Source organism: Centropristis striata, chromosome 10 (assembly GCF_030273125.1).
Source record: "Centropristis striata isolate RG_2023a ecotype Rhode Island chromosome 10, C.striata_1.0, whole genome shotgun sequence".
Classification (NCBI taxonomy): domain Eukaryota; kingdom Metazoa; phylum Chordata; class Actinopteri; order Perciformes; family Serranidae; genus Centropristis; species Centropristis striata.
In genome coordinates this window covers 33,055,652-33,076,633 of record NC_081526.1, presented here as the reverse complement: position 1 = coordinate 33,076,633, position 20,982 = coordinate 33,055,652, and the positions used below count along the sequence as shown (strand labels likewise).

General features: G+C 39.1%; 1 protein-coding gene across 5 annotated transcripts in view; it reads left to right on the top strand.

The window, feature by feature from the left end:
• The window catches only part of glsb (glutaminase b), a 45,904-nt gene that overhangs the window by 18,711 nt on the left and 6,211 nt on the right, over positions 1 to 20,982 (top strand). For 2 of the 5 annotated variants that reach the window (XM_059342224.1, XM_059342228.1), the window contains 8 exons: positions 921 to 979; positions 5,580 to 5,612; positions 6,071 to 6,129; positions 8,080 to 8,146; positions 8,343 to 8,393; positions 9,446 to 9,622; positions 11,356 to 11,487; positions 12,560 to 12,652. In XM_059342224.1, the coding sequence (XP_059198207.1) occupies positions 921 to 979; positions 5,580 to 5,612; positions 6,071 to 6,129; positions 8,080 to 8,146; positions 8,343 to 8,393; positions 9,446 to 9,622; positions 11,356 to 11,487; positions 12,560 to 12,652 (671 nt within the window). Of the gene's footprint in view, positions 1 to 920; positions 980 to 3,921; positions 4,533 to 5,579; positions 5,613 to 6,070; positions 6,130 to 8,079; positions 8,147 to 8,342; positions 8,394 to 9,445; positions 9,623 to 11,355; positions 11,488 to 12,559; positions 12,653 to 13,296; positions 13,951 to 14,429; positions 20,057 to 20,982 lie in introns of those variants that run through there. The other 3 variants (XM_059342225.1, XM_059342227.1, XM_059342229.1) reach the window with 3 other exon arrangements.

Below are 20,982 nucleotides of genomic sequence, written 5' to 3'. Positions count from 1 at the left end.
GCCAAGACGCAAAACTCTGCTCAGATCTGCTCACGTCACGTATGTGTTTACGTCACATACATGCTCCAGAACAGGAAAATAAACAAACATGTGGGATTATTTCCATGCGTCGGACCTTCAAGCTGCTCTGGCAGCTCTAATAAACTTACAGGAGTCTTTCCACCAAATGTACAGGATATGTACAGATAGTATTAGTGAACAGAGAAGGATCTGTAATTACCTCTATCACATTCTGGATGCAGCAATTCGATCTAGTGGATGGTGGAGAACTTTGTGGAAGGAGTAGCTGATGAAAATGTGTGGCGTGAAAACTTCTGCATGCCCAAAGATGCTCTTATCGCTTTAAGTGATGCCGCCTGGCTGCATACAATCGAATTTCACACACTTTTGCGTCACCGTATGCATGCAGATTTCCTCCCGAAAAAGAAAAGACGTGACGCCACTTTTGCGTCTTCTGTTCAGACCGTCCTCGTGTAAACGTAGCCTAAGTGCATGTTTTTGGACTGTGGGAGGAGGAATACCTGGTGAGAACCCACAAGGTGAACCGACGACCCTCTAGCTGTGAGGCAAGAGTGCTAACCACTACACCACCATGTAGCCCTGGAACATACCAGCAGAGATAAAATAAATAAGGGCAAGTTTCCACACAGATTTTGTCAGCTTGCAGCTTGTAGCTTGTTATGCACATACCAAAAGCTACAATCTTGTGAACATCAACGTGCAACTTCCGAAAACAAAACTATAGACTAAATATATTCTGCTGCTGTTTTGTAAATATTTTATTAAAGTATATATGTTTATCTGTCGAGTCTGGAGTTAATGGTAGCTGTCCATGTATTTGATTCTCATTGTTTGATGTGTCTTTATACAGAGCTGATGACGCCCTACATCGTGCTAACTGACTTCTTGTTGTTTTGCAGATAAGCCCCACAACCCCATGGTGAATGCTGGCGCTATTGTGTGTACTTCACTGATAGAGGTAAGAGCAGTGACACTTTTTCTCTCCTTCATGTGTGTTTTTATGTCCAGTTTGTGTCTCATCTCCACTGAAACCTTTTGCATGAACATTCCTTGTATGATGGGTATCAGTGAGCTGCTTTATCAGGTAAATATTTAACATAAATATTGGCAGCAGCAGATAAGATTTGGCTGTTTACAATGGCCTATTTAACCTACACTTGTTTGAACAAAATGAAACCCACACACAAAAGAGACTCACAAATAATTCAGTGTTTAACACCCTGTCCACACCTGTTGTTCTTACATCTTGGCATTGTTACTTTGTGGTATTTCTCAGTAGACAACAGACATTCCAATGTGTTCAGATATGTTTGACTCTTGACTCTGCTGGAATCATTTCTAGGTCACTACCTGTGCCATGTGTCTTGTTGTGGTGATTAAGACTTGTGCTAATCCTTCCTGAAGGCACTTAGCCGCCACCAGCACACACGCTGTTATTTCCCCTGCTGAAAATAACCTGGACAGAGTGCCAGTCAAATGCAGGTGCACGCAGAACAGCCACAGTCCACTCATGAAAAGAGATAGGAAGTCAGATAAGACCTCGCCTGCCACAGCCAATACATTCTGACAGCAGAGTTTGGTGCCACGCTGTTTGTCAATCTGCCTTCACACAGTTACTCAAGACATTTAGAGTTCATAAATGACGTAATAAAGGAGGCATTAAACCACATTTAAATGCCACCTTTGTCCAGCTTTTCACATTGGCACTGTTAGATTGTTAAGCTTCTTACAGCTGTTAATGATCATTGTCAGGTTTGATTTTTAATTCTTTAAAGGTGCAATGTGTAGTAGCCTTGGGCCAAAGGTTGATTAAACTGACAATTGATGATGGTTGGAATCAACTGGCAATGTCCATCCATATTTTCTTTTGCCATTAAAAACAACTGCCATGGTCAATTTAAGTTGTACATGTACACTTTTCGACCAAGGCAGTTTGAAGGCCGATTCAGAGGCGTTTCCCATCCTCAAACCAGTTCTACACATTTTGACAGCCAAAGAACCGGCTCTCAGCCAGGAAACTGGTTCCAGAGCTGCACAAACTCTTTGCTGGTCTCAAATAAAGGCTAACATTAAAATCTTACATTCAGTGTTATTAACAACGTAATCGCCATCCATAGTGATCGAGACGAGCAGCACCCGACATTTGAATCAAGTATTGATGCTCAGTTCTGTGCACAATGACCCAACCCTAATCTGTAGTTCCTGGCCATATGCTCCAAAAATAAAAGCAACAACAATAAAAAAGTATACTAATATGCAAACTTCTGAAACTCAAAATACCACTGCTGTCTTATAACCTTCACCTAACCATCAGCATAGAGTTTACATTACTATAGCTTGCCTTGCTCAGTTTTAGCAAGAAGACAGCCACATTAAAATCATATATCAATATTATTTGGATTGTTTTTTAGTACCGTTTGTATTGTCATTAGTTGCTCAAATTATATGTTTCACTAATTCGCCAAAGTTAGACGTTTCTTAACAGTTGAAGTTCAGCATCAGACCTCATCTCTGTGTCTCCAGCGGTGGAAAGACACTCCACTGTTTACTCTTGTTTTGTGCCTTTTAGATCACTTGTTGTGTTTGCCGCCGAACCTGTGGTGGTCGAGATGGTGATGAGAGTTTCAGTCGTCTTTGTTTTTTTTCTGTGCCACAAGCAGTAACTCTACTTCTTCGTCCTCTTACCTTGGACTGATCTCACTGTCACCTCTTAAGACTCGAGTGGTATTACAAGACAGGATGGGCCGAGGCTAGCTGGTTAGCTACACAGACCTCTTTAACATAACGTCAACACTGTTATTTCAAAGTTCTGCCCTTGTCTTACACATTGCACCTTTAACCTTACAAGGCTCTCAGTGAAGCATTGGCATTCACGCACACACACACCCACACACCCACACACTCACACACACACACACACACACACACACACACACACACACACACACACACATTTGCTTCTTTTGCTTGATTGAATTATTGATTTTTGACACATTCTCTGTTAATACAAAATTCTTAACACCAAGGACTGGTGGTTGACTGTAGCTATTTCTGGAGATGACCTTATGTTATGCCAAAAACTTAGACTTTGAATATGAATTACAATGATGAATAATATGAATCATCCTTGTTGCATTCTTATCGATGGTGTAAAAACCATGTGCTACCAAGCTTGGAGATGTGATTCTTAGGTTTTTTATTACTTGAGACGAAGGCATCTGTGGGAGTAATTCACCTGTAGATGATGCCAAAATCCTCTCCTACGGCTGGTTGAATGCTGATTTATTTTTGACACCTTGGACTTTCAGTTACAAGGCTCTGGGACCTGTGTGTTTTCAGTGTCAACATGTTATTACATTTCCATTCCTTGTTTAAAAATTAGTTCCACCTTTGCTTGTTGTGCATTATCACCTTGCAGGGAAAGACACCTTTAGACACCTTGGTGTTTATCTGCAATTGTCTCCTTTTAGGATTCAATACTGTGCTGTTGTTATTAGAGCCTGACAGATATAGATATTATGACCACAGGCATATCAATATCAGTATATATGCTGTCTGATATGTGCTGTTATGAAAACCTTATACATACATACAATACATAATGCAGAAAATGATGCTTGGCGTGGTTTAGAAATGGTGTTAGCTGTTAATATTTGTAAATATGTTTTTAAAACAGTCAGCAATTTACTGAAATTGACAAGTAATGATGTTTATTTAGCTGTTTATTTTATTCCTTTTTATTATTATTTTCCCCATTATCATTTATAGAATTGGCTGACAATGTAATACATAGTTTGTGTAATAATAATATTTTTATTTAATAAAGTTTTATGTTTGAGAAAGTAGCTCTCTGGTTACAGTTGCAGAGTGTTGAGAAATCGGTGCACAATCCTTGAGCTGTTGAAATTGTGCTTTTGAACGTGCAAAGATGTTGAACTAATTCTTAAACCCTGCTGGCAGTGGTGTTAGCAGATCTACACTGGACCGAGATAAAGCAGAATAACTATTTCAGGATATCTACTTCTGTTTTAAACAGTCCAGTGAAGTCAACCATGCATGCTCTGAAGCAGTACAGCAGCTGTGCTTTCAGTAGTGCAGTCAAACAGGTTCCCACCAGTTATTGATTTATGATGCAGAATATAAAACCTGTAGTCTGTGTAACGTTACTACTCACACAGCAAACCTGCTAAACGGCGACCTAAACTGTCACATTGCAGAAAATGATTCACCTCACAGTGCTGAGACGATCATGTGTGTTTGTGTCCATCCATCGCATCAGTGTCTCAATGTGTTTTTTTGTTTTTTTCACACTGAAGCACAAATGTCTAGCCGTTGGTCAGGTTAGCTTTAACACCCGGTGGGAGACTATGGGATGGTTGCCGTAGTCCCAAACTGTTGTTACATGGTGCTTGAAGGCTACATATTGTTGCTGTTTTTGTATGTTGTTGCATATTTTCCAGACTTAGGAACTGTGGGAAATAATGACTGCTGCTGCAGGTCAAATGACGTTGGTAATTTTTTCTTCCTTTTCCATATCTATCTTCTCCTCGCACTCTCCCGTCCCCCTGACCCCCCCCCCCCCCCCCCCCCCTTCTCTCTCTCTCCTCCAATCAGCTCTGTAGAATCCCCATTTAGTGACTCTTTAACACCTCCATCAGTGTCACTTACTTTTTCTTCTGCACCATAAAGTGTAGAGTTTAAAATGTACTGTCAGTCACACAAGCCTTTTTTAAATGTAAAGTTAAAATGTTTTCACACCATCCAAATCATAAATAGTTGAGTATTTTTTTATATTTGTAACTAATGCTACAGTACAGTATGTGCATGCGTGTCCATTTTTCTTTTGCTGTGTTTCTTTGGTGGAATTGGCAGCATCAATGAGCTTATAAATGTACACTGAGCTACAAATTGTAATATTTCTTCTCAGAAGAAGATCATTCCTCCCTTTGTTCCTTCTTTCCCCTCTGTTTTGGCTGACAGGCTCTTTGCACGTGACACATGTTGTCCTGCAGTAGACACTCATCCTTAAACACATATGCACACATGCATTATGGTAACCCATAATACAAACATGCATACACCCATATATATACTTTATGTGGAAACTTACACACAGACATAGGGCTGCTTCAGATTTTGAAAAATCTTTTTTGAAAAGTCTTTTTTTACTCTTTAGACTTGAAATAATTATGAATCACTTATTTGGACTCTGTGAAATGGCAAACTGTAGTGAGATGTAACGGTGAGACATGTTTTTCTGTAACTGGCTAAGCTCTGGTAATGCACATGTCTACTAAATCTCCCTTTTTAACTCAAAAACCCACTTTGTAACCTATTCACAAGCCAATCTTATTAATATTTTGTATAATCCTTGGCAAAGCTCATGTGATTTCTACATTTGTTTGTAATAAAATCTATTCACGCCTTTCTAATTCCGTAGTTTTAATTTGTCAGCGTTATCATTTTAGTATGATCTTTTATAATGTTGTGCTTGTCCTCTGCAGCATCCCTTGGTAGTTGAACTGTACTAACTGCTTATTCTTCTGTTCTCTCCTCAGCAAGGTGCAAGCAACGCAGAAAGATTTGATTATGTAAGTACTGGAAGTCATTTTTCAGTTATCATATACTTTGTCTAGAGATTGTCTGATCTCTTAAGCCAGGCTAATAAAGTCATTTTTGAGTGACCAATTCCTCGCTACACAGAGATACTAAGTAGGTTTTGAGTATAGTTTTTACACAACTACACAACATTTTTCTGTACTGTTTAGATGTAATTTGAGACCATGCAACTATTTTTTTTCCTGCTTAAAATGGCCCAAGCACCGCTGCTGAAGGGCAAAAAGTATTAAATCTTTAGTAACATCTCTCTTTGTAAAGTATCACTGACCACATTCAGATCACCCTGTGATTTTTTGAGTGCTGTACATACTGTTTATAATTAGTATGTAGTGTGGAATTGGGACACAGCTATTTTTAAGATGTATAGGTCATAAAGCAACGGTAGAATTTAACCCCTGTTGATCATTTCGTCACTGTGCTTTCTCTCCAGGTCATGAACTTTCTGAAAGACATGGCGGGAAACGAGTATGTGGGTTTTAGCAACGCCACGTAAGTCCTCTCTAAATCTAAATCTTCTTTTACTCACCAGGACACCACACATAGCAGACTCTCTGCGTTCAAACTTTGAAGCATGTTGGACCTACTAACCAATCCACAAGCAGTCTCAATACAGCTGGTGTCTGTAATCAGCTCTTAGATAATGTGCTCTAAAACCCAATTGGCTCAGTGATGGTTTCAAAACCAAATCTGGAACCTGAATTTCTGGTATTTGCAGCAATAAAAACAAAAGGCCATGCGTGTCAGCAGCATCATTCAACAATGATGAATGAAAAAAATCAGTTTAATGGTTGAATCAGACTGTATAAATAAGGTGAAAATACAGAACCTCCAGTCTATGATTTTCACTGCCAACACATGTAAGCTGTGCAAACAAAGGTCATACACACCCACACAGGTGTTGCCAGTTACTCCAGCTGATCAGACTTCTGCTCAGGTTGATTTGGGGCAGAGCTGGAATAACATGATGTCAAGCTCCATGTAGCAAATAAAACAGACACAGAGCAAAGCTAGGAGAGGAGGGAAACTGTGAGTCGAGCACCGTCTGTACACACCCACACAGAGCAGTCCAGAGGAGAGGAAGATTAAAGGGATACTTTGTATGAGATACTTATCCATAGTCAGTGTATTACTGTCAGTAGATGGCTGTCGGCAAACCCGCAGTTTGGAGAAGCAGGCAATAGTACCAGCACAGAAGCTAAGTGATGACAGGGTGTATTTTAGCCACCTAGTTTAATGTGTATATATATTTCCCTTTACCCTCACTGGGAAAGTGAAGCTGTTGTATCCATCTATGACAAAAACAGTAATAAAAGTTACTTTACCTTGCAGACCAGGGGAGTTGCTGGTCTACAGCTACCTCGATTGGTTTTACATGTTTTACTAACGCTATAAAACATGAACGTCCCACAGTAACACAAAGACACGAACCAATCGACTTCTGTGTTCTGCCCGAGTCTGGTTGCTTCGACGACATAGATAATTTCTTCAGTTCCCTGTTGGAAAGGGCTGTGCGACATAAAATATTATTATAATAATTCATACAATTATAAATTAATTATTATGAATTATCAATAGCCAAATCATGCCGGTACTCATGCCTGCTTCTCCAAACTTGGTGCAGACACTGTCGGACACTGCATAAAAGTGCTAATAAAAGCAGAATGTCTATATTTACAAAAACAAAAGTTTACCTGTTAAACATGCATACATGAGAATTACAGTCCTTTCTGCACTGATACTGTCTATTATCATAAGAGTCAATGAATTGCTGTTAGAATCACCTTATAATGTTATTTATAACATATATAATATGTCATTATCAAATGATCCCATTCAGTTTTATTTACGTTTTAATCAATCTCCCAACCTTTTTTGGAATAGGGGTTATATGTATAGGTACCTTATACAACCACACTTAAAAAAGAAAAAACTATCCCTTTTAAATAAAAACACCTCTGTAGGTTTCCTGTGTGCTGGACACCAACAGAAAGCAGTAAAACTTGTTTAACGTTTTGCCACAGTTTATATTTACATGTTTCTGGTTCACCTTCAGCTACAGTTGCATCACCAGAAACAATGGACCTTATTAGGAATATAGTAGGAGTGATTGTTGTATCCAAGGACTTTATCACAGATGAGGATTGGAAGTTGAAATCTGTGTTGTAAAGGTCACTTGCATATGCATGATTGATGATGGCACCACATGCGAACAATGTGTCTGGAAAAAAACAGTTCATGTTGCAGTATCATCACATGACAGCATAAGAGCTCTGGTTGTACTGTACACATCAGGGGAGGGGTGGTGGAATTCCAACACACAAGTGCACACACACACACACACACACACACATACACACACACACACACACACACACACACACACGATGCAACTATTTCCTTCCTCTGTGTAATGGGAGTGCTCTGCTCTTTGTGTGACAGATTCCAGTCAGAGCGCGAGTCAGGAGATAGGAACTTTGCCATAGGCTACTACCTGAAGGAGAAAAAGGTTTGAGCCTGGATGAGTCATTATTGACTCACTTTTTGTTCCATTGATGTGACTCTGCCCTACAAAGCTCAACAGTAAAGATAAATCAAAATGAAAGTAAATGACTGCTAGAGGCCCAGTGACCCGGCCTGTTGGACCTTGATGAGTGTTTTTATCTTTGTGCTCTACTTGTTTTTAACACTTTGTTCCTCTGCAGTGTTTCCCAGAGGGGACAGACATGACCTCTGTACTGGACTTCTACTTTCAAGTGAGTCTAGCAGTGATTTTTTTTCTTTTCTTTTGTTTTTCAGTATCCGTTTTCAACTATCATTCATTCTTTATGTGAACAGAATATTGTTTTCCTGCTGCTCTTCCTGCACTATTGATTCCATTCCTGAGGGCTGGATCAACTTTCTGCTCCTCTGCCACTTTTAGCCACATATCCCTTTCTTTCAGTCAACCTCAATGCTGTTTTAGAGAGGAGAAATTCCCAAGTCACTGATATGGCAGCCAATATAATTCATTGTTGAGCTGAAAAGGAATGTACCTTTTTTTCGATTGTGCACCGATATGACACTAAAAATCAATCAATCAATCTAAATGACTCAACACTCAGGTACTCAGAAGGCTGCTTTCTTCAACCAATTACTTTATTAAAGAATATTTAACATTTTATTAATGTTTTCAACCAATTCTGGAAGTGAAACCTAAGAAATTAAACAATAAATATTAAATACGTTGAATAAATGTCAGCATTGTATGTTCAGTATCAGTCGTTTGCTGACTATTTAAATAAAAATAAAATTAATGGTTAATTTAACATCAGAGTTGTATGCTCCATTTCAATCCATTGCTGACCATTTGAATGAAAATAAAAGAAATGGCTAACACCATTTCTGAATCACCACAAGCAGCATTTTGTGAATTATCTGTTCTTTCAGAAAAAAGTTATTATTGGCACATACTGGACAACGTGTGCACCGATACTGATTGATACCATTATGTCTGTGATGAGCCAATATCTAATAAAAAATGTGATTATCATACTTCTCTTCTTTTTGTATTTTTATTGAGAGAAAACACACATTTAAACAGTTTACTGTAAGGACCATAGCATATTATTCCTTTACCCCTTGTGCCCTGATGGAAGCTGCATTGTCACTTTTACCACCATTGTACTTTCATTTTTACCTTATAACTTGTTTTTCTTATTTCTGCTCTCGCACCCCAACAATCACTTTAACATTAAATGTGCTCTGCATGGTGGGAGAAAATGGTTGTAGAGAGATGATAAAATGTGTCCTTTGTGTGACCCTCCAGCTGTGTTCCATCGAGGTGACCTGCGAGAGCGCCAGCGTCATGGCAGCCACGCTGGCTAATGGCGGCATCTGCCCAATCACGGGTGAGCGCGTGCTGAGCCCGGAGGCGGTGAGGAACACCTTGAGTCTGATGCACTCCTGCGGCATGTATGACTTCTCAGGACAGTTTGCTTTCCATGTAAGTAAAAGTTTAGTATGGGACATATTCTGTTTTATAGTAGGAAAGGTTTGTGAAGTGAACACCAAGAAGAAGTCACACGACTGACCATTTATTGGCTTGACATGTTCTTTTGCATGCACTCATCTTTGCATGTTGGTGATGAGTATAAAAAGGAACTGTAAGCTATTAATCATAATAATTTCGTCTGCACTATCATCAAGGACGTGCAGCTTTTTAACAGTGATGTTATTTACCTTTTCTAGCCTATAAAACTGCACCTGGTCTATCATGATATGATGTCCTTTCTTACTACCACCTAATCCAACATCTGTGCCCCCCCAGTTGAGTCACATTAGCTTCAATTCACTTACTTTTCTGGGTGTAAGTGTGACAGGTGTGGATTGAAATTCGACGTTGCCTCAGTCTTCTCCTCAGTTGTCCTCTGACAGATAAAACATTTCCTGATTTGGAGTTGAAATTAGTGAAAGCAAACAGGACGATGTGGGGTGTGTCTCTGGACATTTTTTGATTCTGAATAGTGGGGAGCACGTACAGGTACACACTGCCTCTGCGTGTACCAAATATCAGAATGTGAGTCCTGGGGTTCAAGTCTAACCCTAGTCCAGGACTCACTCCAGTACTCCATCCCTGCCTTAGAGCAAAGTGTAAACCAGAGCTTCCACTGAGGATTACCCACTTCCCAATAACTCTGTCGGCCTCTGGGCTGAACAGAGTGACCTCACCTCGAATATTGATGATGTCATGGCTTAGTGTTGTCACAATACTGGGATTTCTAACTTTGATGCAATACCTTTTAAAAATATCCATTTTCAATACAATTGGCAAAAATCCACATTAATATTTTAGGTTTTATTTAAACATAAACATGTGCTAGCACTGCTCTGTAGCATCAGCTCCACATGGGCGTGCTTGCATCATTTGCCTAAAATGCAAGGTATTTCCGAATGGAAATCTCAGCAGCACTGTGGTTACTCACTGCTGGAGAGAGGACAGTACCGATACTGATAAAAAGTATAATGATACTGCAAAAAATGAGTTTCAAATATTCAGAATTGAAATGTATTGAATTGTCATTATTATGTCAACACTATGGATGTCTCTTTCCCCTAAAACTGGAAAAAATTTGCAAACATGGTGAGAGATTTCTCCACATTAAAAAAGGAATAAAGTCTTGATACAGGCTCATATGCTTGTAAGAGGCAAACATGTCAGCCTCAGCATATCATAGATGTCACATCACATGCTCTGCCTGAGCTGAGCCGAAGTGTTTGAGCTGATAGGATGGCACATTTTAACAAGACACGTTCTGGTGGGAGGAAAATGTAGAGGGAGGAAGTAATGTGTGAAAATCTTCTTCAGTTTTTCATGATTAGAAGAAGTCAGATTTGAAAGCACCAAAGTGTAAATATACTCTCCATTGATCATGCCTTAGAATGTTTTCTGTTTAGAGTTCATGTGAGTTTCCACTTTTTAACTGATGGAAAATAAAGCACTAGTAGAAATACTGACCCCGTCTGAAACTCCACAGTGTCCTCATCCTATATGGATACTAAATAAAGGAATGCTCCCAGGCGTTATAATGTCACAGGCAGAACAATGGATACATCTCTCTAACTGGTGAATTATTGAAACCAACAATATTGCTGACTTTCCATTTGCAGCGTCGTGCTGTTGCTACTTTAGAAACAGACAGCTGATCGTCTCTTATGTAACTGTTCTCCCTGCTGCAGGTCGGTCTGCCAGCCAAGTCTGGAGTAGCGGGGGGGATCCTGCTGGTTGTGCCCAACGTGATGGGTATTATGTGCTGGTCACCTCCACTAGACAAGCTGGGCAACTCGGTCAGAGGAATCCAGTTCTGCACGGTATGTAATGTCCCACAACACAGGAGAAGATCACTGAATGCATCCCTGCAGTGTGGACTAAAAATACAGAGCGAGAAATACCTGCAGCACTAGTTTTTTTTTGTTGTTTTTTTTTACATACCCAGCGGAATGATCAGCAGAAGTTTTTAAGTTTGCTGCAGAGATTTGGTGAATGTAGAACTGTTTACTGTAGACATTGCTAATTAAAAATAAATGTCCTTTCGAATATGAATAACTTAGACATTCGTTTAATATTCATCAACTCAACTAAATAATTGTTTGCACCAGGGATAACCGAGAATGCACGATTATGACACAGGAGCATGATTCGACTGCCAATGTCACATTTGAATTGTCGCAGTGACGGAAAATGTGTTGTTATGAAACAAAGGATCATTCCATTCAGGCTATAGAGGGGTGGTGAATGTCTGATTTTAAATGGAACTGCTTGTTTTCTCACATAAAATCATGATAAATTGTGTATTTTGGTAGAAATATCAGTTAAAGAAAATTGGGACTTAAATCTCTATCAACAACCATGAAGAAGAAGCGTGCTGAGAGACTGCTGGTTCTGTTTGTCTGTCTGTTCCTCAGCTCTCTATCAGTGTTACAGACAGTGCTGCACACGCTCCCCTTGCACACAAAAAACAGAAAAACTACTAAGCAATAGTTACATGTATCTCGGTCAATACCTTAGCTGTTTTTGCTATTTTTCTGGAGACACATAAGGTTTAAACAGAGTCTCAAACTTAAGAATGTCTCATTGAAGACTTTGGAAATTGTGCAGCAGTGTCCTTGAGGAACTAGCTCTTGGCTGACATACTTTAAGAGTAACTGAACCTGTTCAATAAGTAAATGATGCTTGGTTAATGATTCCAGACCCAGATACCGATCTCTGTAAACACCACAAACCTCTGCAACAAATGTAACCAGTTTCCAGCTCGTGCTTTTTTAAATATGTGTAGAACTGAATTCATTTTTAGCTTCTTAACTTCCAGTCATCAGAATCAAAGGTCCCATTAAATAGGGTGTGTAGTTTATCAGTGCATTGACCCATTTTTTTTTATTCCAGGACCTCGTGGAGCTTTTCAACTTCCACAACTACGACAACCTGAGGCACTTTGCCAAGAAGCACGACCCTCGCAGAGAAGGAGGGGACCAGCGGGTAAGGACTCACAGCAAATAGTGCACCGTAAGCAAAAACACATTTTAAGATAAAGAGCAAAGCAGGATACTCCTTGTCCCCTCCTGCTCTATCTTTGGGTGCCCTGTCCCTCTTTGAATTCTTATGGGGATCTCTGCAGGTGTTTTCAGGCATAAAGAGCATTTCCTTCTAGTTTGCTCGCTTGCATATTATTCAGTTTGCTGCACTTTGGGTTTGAACTGGACACAAGCAGCTAAATTGCTAGGGATGCACAAATCCGACTTTTTCAGTCCTGATACCTACATCTATACCTGGGCTTTGGGTGTTGGCTATTTATTATTAAGTTAGTAAATCATGCACCAGCAACAGCTTGGGAAGAAGGGTAAACATTTTAATGGAGCAACAAATTGGTCAAACCTTAAACTGAATTGAAATTCCAGCATATAATGTATACAGTGCATATGAAGGGATTATTATTATTGTTCAACACAATACCGATGTATGACAATATACATATCAATATCAATTATATCAATTAGTTAGTGATTTTTCAAAGTCTGGGAGCAGGACTGCACACCCTGCACAAGTGCTGATATAAAGCAGTGGTATCTGACGACTAACAGGTTGTTGTTTCTATGTGCTTTTCCTCCGCTCCCTCTGTGCAGCAGTGTGCTGCTATGTTGGTGTGTCGAGGTGTCTGACACACACACTCACACATCACATGCAGCAGCAGGATGAAGCTCTGGCCATGTGAAGTGTCGAGTGCAACCGCTGTGAAACAATCAGAAAAAAAAACCTGTTATTCCTCTGATTTTATCTCTGTCTTTCTCTCTGTCTCTCATCTCTGAATGCTGTGTGTTTACAAACACCAGCAGACAATGCTGCACATTATAATGGATTTATTTATAAGCATTGTCGGTGATAACTTTTCTCTGTCTTGGATGGTATTATGAATATATTGTATACAAGTGTTTTTCTTAAAGCAATATTGTCAATAGGAGAATTTCAATATCGCATATAGTGTATATAGAGATAGATTGAAGCAGATAAACTGACCCCATTGTCATCAATTCCTGATTCAGCTATATGAGTCAATATCCGCCCCAAATCCACTGTCAGGATCAGATCGGTACATCCCAATAAATGTATACCTCAGTCTTTGCTGCTTCAAATAACCTCAACACAAAACATGCAAAACATGTAGAGCCACACTAATGGAAAAAGCCCATCTGCTATAGAAACTGCAAGAAGTATAGAAGCCTGTCCATTTCTTTCTTGATTAATTGTTAAAATTAACTGGTTTGGCTCAAAATACAGTACAGGCCAAAAGTTTGGACACACCTTCTCATTCAATGTTTTTCCTTTATTTTCATGACTATTGACATTGTAAATTCATCAAAACTATTAATGAACACATGTGGAATTATGTACTTAACAAAAAAGTGTGAAATAACTGAAAACATGTCTTATATTCTAGTAAGCAAAGGGTGGTTACTTTGAGGAATCTAAAATACAAGACATGTTTTCAGTTATTTCACACTTTTTTTGTTAAGTACATAATTCCACATGTGTTCATTAATAGTTTTGATGCCTTCAGTGAGAATCTACAATGTAAATAGTCATGAAAATAAAGAAAAACGCATTGAATGAGAAGGTGTGTCCAAACTTTTGGCCTGTACTGTATATTGTAGCAAACTACAGGCCACTTGCACAATACACACACACACACACACGCACACACACACACACACGCACACAGAAGGAGCGAGACTAATTCTTATTCATGTTGATTAAACAGCAGCTCTCCTTCGGACCCATGGATTACGAGAGTCTCCAGCAGGAGCTAGCTCTGAAAGCTCCTCTTTGGAAAAAGGTGTCCCCTACTGAGTCGCACCAGGACAGCTCCACCACTGTAGTCTATAGGATGGACAATGTCGCCGAGTGAAATTTTAAAAAAGGAGACCCAGCCTGCCCCTACACCCCCCACCCGACCTCAGCTGATCTCTCCCCCTCCCCTCCTCTCAAACACCACCACCACCTTCCCTCACCCTCGAATATTTATACATAAATTATGTAGAGGATTATTTATTGTTTGTGAAGCGGTTACTGTGTGGACATACTGGGAAGCTCCTTATGTTTTTATTTGTGATGGGGGGAAAAATGGGATGAGTTACTGCTTGTTAATTTTTATTTTCTGAATTTCAAATGAACTCTAAGCCTCCTGCGTGTTGCCTTAGTGTGTGTGTTTAGGATCTGCTGTACAGTGTACAGGTTGTTTCATATTACCCTCTTTATGTGCTTTTGACAGAATCCTCTTCAAAAATGTTGGCTAAGAGTTGATTTGAAATTCATTTTTTATTCTAATCAAAATGCATATGCATTAGTTTGCATGTGTGGAGCTTCAGTACAGCCAGCTGTTAGACCAACTGTCTTAAAATACACGTTCAGACTACTTTGTAGTGATGATAGTGTAGTGTAGCTCACACTGAGGCCTCAAACTCTGGTGATATTAGCACATTAATACAGCTGCTGGGTGTTCCGTAGTACTTGGTGAATATAGCAGCAGAAACTAATGTGGTTTTGGATCACTGATGGGAAGTTTTGGGTCAAAGGAGAATAATGTTAACATATAGTTAGCTGAGAATACCTGGGCTGAAGTGCTGAAGTGTTATTATGGCTAACATGACATAGTTTTTTTTAAAAGCTGTGAATCTTGAAGGGATTTTAATAATGCAGGAGTTTTGCTTTTTTTTTAGTCTTGAAATGCTGGACCTTAAAAAGGAAAATCAGCCCAAAAAAACTGACAGTTTATCTGAGTCGCTATCATGAAAGTGCAACGTTTTTCAGCCTAAGGACAGTCTAAGAACCGAGGAGCTGGTTACAAACCGTTAGCCTCTGATCCTCTTTGGTAGTTTAATGTTAGAGTACAACATTTCTCTGCACATATACAAGCACCTGTACCATCTTTCTGTAGGTGGGTAAACATTGTAAGACATTATACTTGCCTGCAGATGTCTAAAGTAGAATGAATCCAGACATTTGTGAAATGAGATTAGTTTGAACCCCCATTGGAGCGGGATGCAAAACGGGTTGCAGGAGATTTTTACTGCATGTGTATGTGCTCTAATACCTTTTAAAAGTTAACATGAATTTGAATGACTTTGAAATGTACCATCATTTGTGCCTCCCTACATACCTTTTTAGTAAATGGAATACAATGTAGACATTAAACTGATAAGTGCGAAACACAGCTATTGTGCTGATTTAAAGCAACATTATGCAAGAATTATACATTTTTTGTCAATTTTCACGATTTAGCCTTCAGTTTCAGAGTGCAGTTCACTTCTACACCACGCTTGTAGATATGAATAACTATACACAAAAAAAAAAACTTTAAAAAAAAACCTAACAAACTGACATCAAGCAAGTGCAACAAAACAAGATATAGCAAGCCAGCTAATTTTACAGCCACTTGGTGCTTGGTCACTCTATCCTTTTCTCTTCTTTGCTTCCTCCGTCAACGTCAGTCGGATGTCTGTAGAGGCTGCTGAACCTGTTTCTTTTGCTGTCTTGCCCAGCTCTGGTTCTGGCCCGACACTGGTGCCCCCCCTGCCCCAGGCCTGGAAACCTCCTCCTCACAGTGGTCCAAAGCACCTGAGCCAGTGGTGTAAACGCCAACAGCATAGATGATTGTGGAAACTAGCAGCTACTTTAGCAACAATCTTTCTGTCCGTCAGGAAACTCGGAGCAGCTGAAGTACATCAGAGGGAAAACCAGAAATGTTTTCCCCATAAAATATGATTCAGTTTCACCAAATCAGTGGTGGAGTGTTAGTGCTGTAAATCCACTTCTTACGGGAGATTGAACCCACTCACCAAAGTTACAAAGTGCAGTAAAAGGCGTTTTGGTTGCAGAGTTCCTCCGAATGATATTGAAGTTGTCATTTTTAGGTCAAACAGTAGCATAATGTTGCTTTAAACAGAGATGGCAAATTGAAAAGAGACTGTTAAAAAGGACATAAATTGACTTTAACCTAGGGCTGCCCTCCACTAAAGAAATTCTTAGCCCACTAACACTTGATCAACTTAACCAAATTGACCAATTGATTAGTTGAGTAGTCTACACAGAATCATGCAAAAACATGACTCTTGGAAATGCAGGCAAAATAAATGACTAATTGTGTAAATAATTATTGGTGGACAAGGACAAAAACGACCAATTAGTCACCAGGTCCACTAAGAGGTGGCAGCCCTACTTTAACCTGCTGGTATTTGTCAGTTAGGGCTGATTTTTCTGATCATATGATAATGTGGGTACATAAAAGAGTTTGCTCAGGATAAAGGTGAGATGACTAAAACAAGCTGTTTTCGAGGCTCCTAATGGAGACTGGCTTAACTTGATCCTTGTCCTAAATCACCTGCCAGCGCTCTCGCTGGACCGGCTGCATCATTCTGAGCTGCTGTTGAGTTTAGATGGTGTGTGTGTGTGTTTGGCTGGCTGCCATGTTTGTCAGTGTTAGCAGGTGTACTCGTTATGACGTGGACAGAGGGGTGTTTGTGTTTTCTGCTGCAACCTCCAGTTAAAGCCGCTCGTAGCCTACATGCGTCTAGCCGGTCCTTGTGCAGGTGACAGCAGAGTTTATCTGGGCTGCATTCCAAACCATCTGTGTGTTGTTCTGCTGTACACAGAGATAACTTGAAACAGGATGCCTTAATCTACAAATAAAGCTGCTTTCTACAGAAACAGACCATTGCACATTTGCAATAAAGCGATGATTGACATGGTGAAAAACAGAGGAAGCTCAGTGTATAAATTCCCATTTTGCAGTAGGTTTTTATTATGCCTTCACATATTTAAAAAATCCAAACCATAACTTGAACTGCAGTATCAAGAAGATGTTAATGCATTGAGTTACATGTCTCAAGTCCACTGATCCAGAAATGTTTAGCTGCATACTCCAAAATTGTTTTTTGAGTGTCAGTATTCAAACAATGCATTGCGTTTTCAGTATTGTTTGTAAAGTTGGGAAAGTGTTGCTCTTCCAGTTAGCTTGTACCAAGACTGTTTTCCATATACATAATTAACTGTACTTCTGAATGTACATAGTGGCAGGTGTATATAGGACTGATGGCCCTCAACAGCAGACCAGAATGTGTATTGAAAATACACTTCAGACGTTCCAAATTTATAGTTCTGTCTCCTCCAGGAAATTAGAAATACTTGCACATGAATGTCATGTCAGCAGCTCTGCTGTGACTGTCGTGGGAGAGGGTTAATCTGTTTGTTACTCAATCATTGTTAAACTGTACAAGTGGTGTGTGGTGTTGGACTCAAGCTCAAAGTGTCGGCTGCTGGAGCCAATGATACCGTGTAATAACCATGTCAAAGTGTGTAAAGGTTTTTCTTTGTACCAAAAATAACACAAGTCCATGACATAAAAAAATGCTGCAAAGTATCCAAGCCTCTGTCATCAGTAATTCTATTTACTTTTCAGAAAAAAGTGTCTGTTTTCTAGAAGAAGTAGAGTTGGATCGGTTGGCTATTTTAAATGACTTCATCCATGGATCTTGTTGCTTTCTGCCTAAAGTTTTGCTGTTAGTTGTTTAACCCAAAGTGAATTATAATGCAAAGATGCTGATTATAGAATTTGCACGAAGTTCTCGTGATGCTGTGAATTCTTGCAGCATTGAGAGTCTCTGCACAGTGTAGCCCTGACCTGGTTGTTAGGAAAAAACCAAAGCCTTTTTTAAAAACGTCATCACGATAAAAGTATTTATTTCTTTTGATTAGTTTATTGCAGTTAAATCACAGACGAAGCGTTTTATTTTGGGCTCATGTTGCTGCAGTGGCGATCATCCAGACGCAGTTCTTTGCAATTCACCGAGCTGTGTGCACTTCCCGATAATGTTATGAATCCAGACATGACGGTGTTTGGTTTTCCAACTTATCTGGAACTTCCACAAGAGTTGCAAAACAGTAAAAGTTTTTATTTTGGACACAATTGATTAAAAGGAAGTAATGGCAGATAGAATCAATCTACCCTGCAGGTTTACCGTGAGTGTGACGTGCATTTTGCATGTAGTTTGCATTTGCATTATGTCACATAATGATATAAGCTGGAGGACCAGGACAGCCAATGAAATTGAAATGCCGCTTGGCCTGTATATTAGCTTCTGTGTCAATACTCTGCTTCTACAAAAACATACTGCTGTCAGTAACACACACTGGGTATGGATAAGGATTTATATGTAGCATCATCATCCAGCAACCTACTTTAGGTCATATGGAAAAAGTTGCAAAATAGCATTTTGATGCTAACAAACATACTTTAACCATAATGTTTGGATTTGACGTATTTACAGTGCTTGAGATCGCTCCCACCTCAGTTCTAGTGTCTAGGTCTGTGAAGGGAATTCGTTAGTAATCAACACCTTTGAGTTCTTCGCTGCTACAGGACGGGGTCATGGGCACAAAACCTAAAACACAATGTCTGAATGTCTACAAGACTGCAACCAATCACAGTTGATTATCAGATCTTTACTCAATGACCAACGAGCCCAATGTTGCTTTGATTTCATATAAAATAAATGACCTGTATTACTTGAAGTTTATTTAATCGGCAACCCCTCTCTCACTCCTCAAACTGTGATTATTTTTCCGTACAATGAAGCTCATGACAGAGGGGCTTTTGAATGCTATACCAGTATTTCCATGGAAACCAACAGATTTATGGATCATGTAATGTTCATTTTTTTCTCTGTGATTTCTCATTCTGTTCCCTGTTGCATGCATATTTCTGTATGATTTAATAAATGTGTTTGTGATCCCATGTAATCAGTCTGTTTTCAGTTCATTTGATTACCTCCCACATGTCTTTATTTATGTTGATTGATGTCTTGGACATAAATTTTATTTGTGACATGGAAATTGCATATGAATTGAAAAACTATCACTACCATTGCATTGTGGTGACCTTGGAATTGTACGGTTGTCTCATGGTTTTGTCACATATTAGATAATTACGCAGTTTCAACAAACGGATTTTAGAAAAAACGCTAAAAATGCAAAGTTTGGGAAGTGGTTTGGATTGGGTTGGAAAATCTTTCCATAATAAGTAAATTTCTCGAAACAAGATGAAGCCAAACAGTTCCAAGGTCATGATTGTCAAATTTATCTATGTTTTGATTTCTTTTCTCAGTCCACATGGTTGTATTTCTGTATGTAAAGACTCCATGAACTGTCCTGTCTGCCAGTAGCGAGACATGAACTTGTCTTCCTTCACTTTTCTGAGCAAATCTTCAATTTCTTTGGCTGTGATGGACTAGCAGACATGACATTGGCATTGGTGTTAAGGTTTTTTTTCTTTTTTTTTTAGCATTTGTGTCCCTTGTATAAAATCAAATAAAGCACTGTTATATAATCTCATTTCTCTGTGCCCAAAACTGTTCTTTAATCACAATCACTGCCACTTCAGAAGTCACACCGAAATGGTTGGGAAATAATCGTTCTGCACACTAACATGCCACGTTTTTTAACAAAATTGCATTCACTCAGCATCACCAATGGTTTATTTTTATGAGTTTATTCAGGGCTAGCAGAAACAAACTCATAAATCCAAAAGCAGGTTTGTCACATGCAAACATTTGGTTTTATCGTTCAATTCATCAAAGTAAAAGTCTATAGGATGTTAAGTTGTTTATGCACTGAACTGCACTGCTATTCTGTTTGCTGTCACATTGTATCACATGGCCATCCATTGCTGTAAATGTTATACTATTCCAGTTTAACAGCATTTTTCAGTTTAAAAAAAAAAAACATGTTTCCTCACAGGCAGTTGAGCTTTTAGAATGTCTCCCATGAGACAACCAAAAGCCTCAAAACCATAAAACAAGTTATAGCAGAATGGAAGGTTTCTGACTGAGAAGAATCATTTCATCACATTTAAAAAAAAAGAAAAATGTAAAATACGCCTCCAGAGAGATAGAGAAAACAATGGATTTACTGTCAAGTGTGATCACACCTTAACTATAAGCTGTCTGATGTGTTATTAAATTTCTAAATTTAGATTCAAGCAGTCAGAGCATATTTGAATGGTAAATTAAAATCTGATTAAAAGTTGGTTTGAAATGATCTCAGGTGGATCTGATTGTGATCTAACATTTTGAAGCATTTTCATACAATGGTTCTTATATCACATGCATTATAAATAGTTTGTTAACCTCATGAAATGGAACTACTTGGTTAGGTTAGAGATGGAGAGGAACTAGACTAATGGAGTTAATTTCAACATAAACCTCATTTCAGTAAGAGATCCTCACTTATGTGACATAGAATGCATTAGTTGCATACCA